The sequence below is a fragment of the Paramacrobiotus metropolitanus genome, unplaced genomic scaffold, assembly GCF_019649055.1.
Source record: "Paramacrobiotus metropolitanus isolate TYO unplaced genomic scaffold, Prichtersi_v1.0 Parri_scaffold0000173, whole genome shotgun sequence".
In the NCBI taxonomy this organism is placed as follows: Eukaryota; Metazoa; Tardigrada; class Eutardigrada; order Parachela; family Macrobiotidae; genus Paramacrobiotus; species Paramacrobiotus metropolitanus.
The window spans coordinates 88,004-93,290 of NW_026570393.1; the positions used below are offsets into that span (position 1 = coordinate 88,004).

General features: G+C 43.2%; 1 protein-coding gene across 1 annotated transcript; it reads right to left on the minus strand.

Annotated features, from left to right (window-relative positions):
- Positions 1 to 2,652: 2,652 nt before the first annotated feature.
- LOC129600367 (uncharacterized) lies at positions 2,653 to 3,660 on the minus strand. The gene has a single exon (XM_055498858.1). It carries the CDS (start codon positions 3,528 to 3,530, stop codon positions 2,661 to 2,663), a length of 870 nt encoding a protein of 289 aa, XP_055354833.1. The 5' UTR covers positions 3,531 to 3,660; the 3' UTR covers positions 2,653 to 2,660.
- Positions 3,661 to 5,287: the final 1,627 nt, after the last annotated feature.

Here is a 5,287-nt window from a genome sequence, read left to right on the forward strand (position 1 = left end):
GTTTGAAAGCTTTTAGATGCCGACGTCTACAGAGGTCTGTAATGCTGAGTATCGAATTTGCTAGCTTGGTTTGCCAGACGAATAGCTGCACCACATTTACGCAGGTTTAGGCAGGATTCGGCCATCTAATTGATAATAATGATCGGCATAAGTACATCAAGGTAACTGGGAAGTAACAACAATATTATAATAACACAGATTGCTATACAGGCATTGTGTAAGCAATACAACAATATCTCATAAAACGTAGTACGAGGACACACTAAGTATACGTGATAGACCAAAAAACCAGCGAGAATAAATGATAACCAATCACGTGTTGTGCAGCACGCCCAGCCACCAAGGGTTGGCGGTCCAAGTACTGCCTAGTAAACAGCTCTTCAGAGACGCGTATGCTGACTTCCAGCTCTCATTCCTTGTGTGATATGGAACGAAACAATTCGATCAATGTAGCAAAAGATGCAGAAAAAAATCTACAAGATTTTTGATACCCAACAAGTTGCAGTTTATAGCGATTAAGACAATAGATAGCGTTTTTGAGTTTCTCGTAGACATAGCATAGGAATCTGTGTGGGGAACCCTTGACCGTGGATTCTATGCTAAGTCTACGAGAAAATGAAAATAGCTGTAATCTGTTTGAATCAGCGTATCTTCTCACTTACTTGGTATCAAAAATCGTGTAATTTTTTTCTGCGTCTTCTGATATATTGGTTGAATAGTCACGTTCCAGATTGCACGAGAAACCAGCGTTGAAAGTTTGCATAATTTTCAGTCAGACATTTTTTATGTGCTTACAAGCAACTGCAAACCTGGGTGGTTGCCCGCGTTGCATGAGCCGGGCATGGTTATCACTTATTCTCGCTTAATTTTTTGTCTATCACGTATACTTAGTGTGTCCTCGTACTGTAGATACTTTCATGCACTAAGTGCCAGTATACTGTATACCACAATCATGGTAGCAGTGAAAACCAGCAGAATAAATTCAAGTGAACAGCAGACTTACAAAATCGTAGACATTTTGTTGAAATCTACACGGAAGTGTTTCGTCGTAAATGAACCTCACCATTCGTTTCATAGTCCGAAGCGCCGTACAATCGTGGTTTTTTTGTGGGAAGCTTGGATTCGTAATTCGTACTTTATTACCCTCTGTGGCGCACTTAGCGGTAAATATATTATTTTTATTAACCAACTCGCGGCTAGTACGACTAATAACAAAATTATAACAAAAATTGAGTAAGGCAATAAGCACTTGTACATCGGTTGCTAGGTATAGGGTGCAGCGACATTGTACAGTCCACTGCTGTACGTACATATGTCATACCCTCCTTAAAAATAATTATATGATGAGAACTGCTCCTTGAACGAGAACAGAACGAGAACGAGAATGAGAATGAGAACAGTCTTGAAGCATGGCTCCTCTTATTTTGGCGCTTCGATCGGCAATATCAAAAGACAGAAATTCTCCAGGTTTATCATCTTTGTACCACTTCGTTGGTTCTTAATGTTAGATACGATTCAATGACGCAGCTACGGTAAAAACAATATTTAGTATCTACCAGTACTCCGTTAACAGTACTACCATAGTGCACTGTTTATGGGCTTTGAAGAAGCCAGAGTATGGCTGCATATGGAAGCTCCAAATTCATGTCCCGTAGGAAGTTTATTCGCCTCTTATTATATTAATTTATTAAGTTTTTAAAAAATATATTTTTTTTTAAATTTTATGTTTTTATCTGTTACCGTCGAATACACTCCTTAAGAATCTTCTCAGTGACCTCCTTACATAACGGGTGGCGGGCACAGGTAAGACTCGCTAACGGTCCATGAGACAACCAAACGTTTTATCACATGTTTGTTGCATGTGGCCGTTAGCAGAAATTATCTGTACATGAAACTACTGCTAGCTGTTATACTGTACAGATACAAAGTGTAAATTATCAATCGTGTTTCACGCGTTTTCTCGTTCTTAGCAACGCTCGCGCGGCTTTCAGGGCCTCACAGCGCTTGCTAAGGTCAGGACGGCCGTGACCTTTGCTACTCTGGTCTGCAGGTACTAAGTTTGTTTATTATTTTGATAAGCAAATACTGATCTACTCCCGCACGACTGATTGAATAATGCTAACGATGTTCTTGTATCGCTCACAATGTTTGATGTACCACGTATCTCACATAAGGTGAAAACCATAATTGTACTGAGCATATTTGAAGGTCAAGGCGACATTTAGGCAGGGACCTTTTAGTTTATTCGGATTTACTAGAACAGTTAACATGAAGACACACGTGACGTACCTATCAATTAAGTAGTGGTCCGAAGTGCCGATATCGATATTTTGTTTAAAAAATCGGAAAAATGTTTGTTCGTGCCGGGAAATCGCGGTCTCAATTTTGTTATTGTAAGTTTGTAACATTCAAGCTTTGAAATTTGGCATGGTAATGTTCAGCCTGGTTTGGCTCGTTATGGCTTCCTCTCGCGAGGTGAGATTGCTTTTTTATTTGAAAATGTTGATTAGTTTCCATGGCGCTCTGCGAAACGTACTCATGTTGAATAAAGTACGAAATACTTACAATGTTAGTATCACTTATTATTAAATAACTGCATTTTTATTGATCGAATACAAAGATAAGCTTACAATTCACAAAAGGAACATCACATCCTAATATTAACAAACAGCAGAAACATGCGGCCGGATTACAGAGAACATTTGATCTAAATTAGGCGAGGCCGGTGCCGTTCCCAGGATGGATGCCGCGTTTCCACGTTGAATTTCGATGCTGAACCTCTGGCGCAAAAACTCTGTTGCACGTTTCTCGCCTGTTTCCTGCCAAATCATCTTGCCCACTTCGCTAATCAGCCGGGAGGCTTCCGGTCCGAGTGGCCCCACTGTCTCCACGCCGACCGCTCGGAACAAGTAATCGTGAGTGATTTCCTGGTACTTCTCGGCTTCCCGTTCGGCCTGAGCCGCTGCTGCGCCGGCTTGCGTGGATTTTCCAGCGATATGGGAGAGAGCCATCGTACAAACGCATGTCACATCCCATGTTAACATTTTGTCTCGCTCCCACGGTACCGAGGTGACTCCGTCAGGGCGTAGGCCGTTGGTTCGCGATATTCCCAAAGGCTCGAGTTCAGTCTCAATGGTGGCTGAGGCGAAAGCTCGTTTAAGCGTGGCATTTAAGCTGCTATGTCTAGACTTCCGGCCCCGACTTTTCTTGCAGCTCAAGCCGTGGTAACCTCGAGCGTCCACCCATTCATTGCAGACACATCGGTGCGGAGTTACGATCGGTGTACCCAGGCGCAGGCCAACAGCAATTCGAAGTGCGGAATCGTTTAAAAGGTTCCCCAGGGATGCAGCTGGTAGAGCATCTAGCCACGCTCCGTTGTCCTTGGTGCTTACACCTAGAAGCCGGGCTTGGCTGGAAATGCCTGACTGGGCCATTTCAGACAGCGTCTTCACGGCAGTTTGTATGACTGGCTCATCCCACACTTTCTGAAATTTTCGGGCTTCCACGGCTGGAAGGTCGACTTCCGTCATACGTTGCCACTCAGCTTTGGCGTCGTCGCAGTACACTTCCGGGTCGAAGTCGGTAATTTCGGTTACTAGCCGGGTCACTGAATAAGCCGAGGCCAAAAAGGCCTTGATAAATAATTAAAGATAATAAAATAACTTGATAAATAATTAAAGAATACGATTATATGGTACAAATGCAGAAAACCAAATGTCTGTACGATGGTTGTTTAGCAACTACAAATTACGAAAATTACGAGTTACCCGGCCGTTTATACTGTTGTCTTTCCAATGATTTACGGGATTTAAGTTTTATTAGTCCTATTTTTCGTAATCGATATTAAGGGATGTTGAATCTGTTATTAATTGTTCACATTCGAGTCATAATAGGTCGACAGAGAAATCCCAGTTAGAGTGTTAAGGAATATTCGGAATATTCCAACAGATGCCACACCCACAATCTCGGTTTCCATTTGTACTGTAGTTCAGTGACATCAGTACACAGGTGAAAAATTTCTGGTAGCTGCCAGCCCGATATATACCACACCGAAGCAACTTACGGGTTATCCGCTCCTTTTATTTGGACAAATACCTGGACACATGTCTGCCTGGAGGTAAGTGGTTATCTTTCAATTACTACGCTAAACTATTGCCCATCTGCATGTTCGAAACTTCGGCCTTAGCAGATGCTGTGGCTTTCGGCCTTAGGAAAGATAGCAGCTTCGGCATCTACCTGAGTTGAGGCAGTCGTGACATATATGATCCTTAGCGGCCATAGAAGAGATCAAAGCATCGGAAAATAATATTTCGAATTATTAAAGGACAGGTCTACGCGTGAGAGCTCTACCCACCGTAAAAATGTGCTTACGTAAACGGCTACGCGCGATAGGTTTCTTGGTTTTAGTGCCGACAGACGATCAAAAGTCAACCGCAGGTTCTCACAGTAACACCATCATTACAGACAAATTGTCTAAGGCAACAGATCAAAAATTTCAGCGAAAGCAGACAACAACAGTGTCTCTTCGTATAGCTGACGGCTTCACTGCTTTTTACAAAGCTTCAGTCTATCTTTCAGCTTCAGGTCTAACAGTAAATGGCGGGAAACTTGGAACGTCCGGGAAAGTGCTTGCAACGATGTCATCCGGCATCGGCTGTTCGGCCACTGCGCCAAGTTCTGAAATTTCGCTCGTTCTGAAAAACTTTTTTTTCAAACGTCTTCGTCCGCCCAGCTTTGCAATGCTGCCAGTTTGTCAAAAGATGGGAAATACGACGTTTATTTTAAATGCTCATACAGGTGTCGTGTTCTCTCGCTCGTATATTTATTGACTAATTCTTGACATTGGGAGGCACATACAGACCGATGGTCAAGGTTATAATTACCAATATATCTGTTATCACGGCACCACACCTGCCCAAAGGGGAAAGCCACCTCAAAAACTAAAGATGATCTCTAAAAAATATCAATTTCTTCTACCGACAGAATCCGGTTAGTGCGCCGGTCTCTCTTGTCCAGCTTATCGCACATCCGGGCAATGTGGCCGATCCGACCACAGTTTTGGCACACAGCGTTCCTGGTCCAGCAGTCCCTTTGATTATGCGGCAGATTTCCGCAACTCGTGCAGCCTCGCCGATCACCATCTCACCCAATACGTCCACTGGTTTCTTCTCTCTCCTCTTTCTTCTGCCGTCTCTCTCTCCTCGCTTCCCTCTTTCATCTCTCTCCCCTCCCGATTGCTTTTACTTCCGCTTGATGGCTTCATGGCCTTCTCTCTTGCATGACCTCT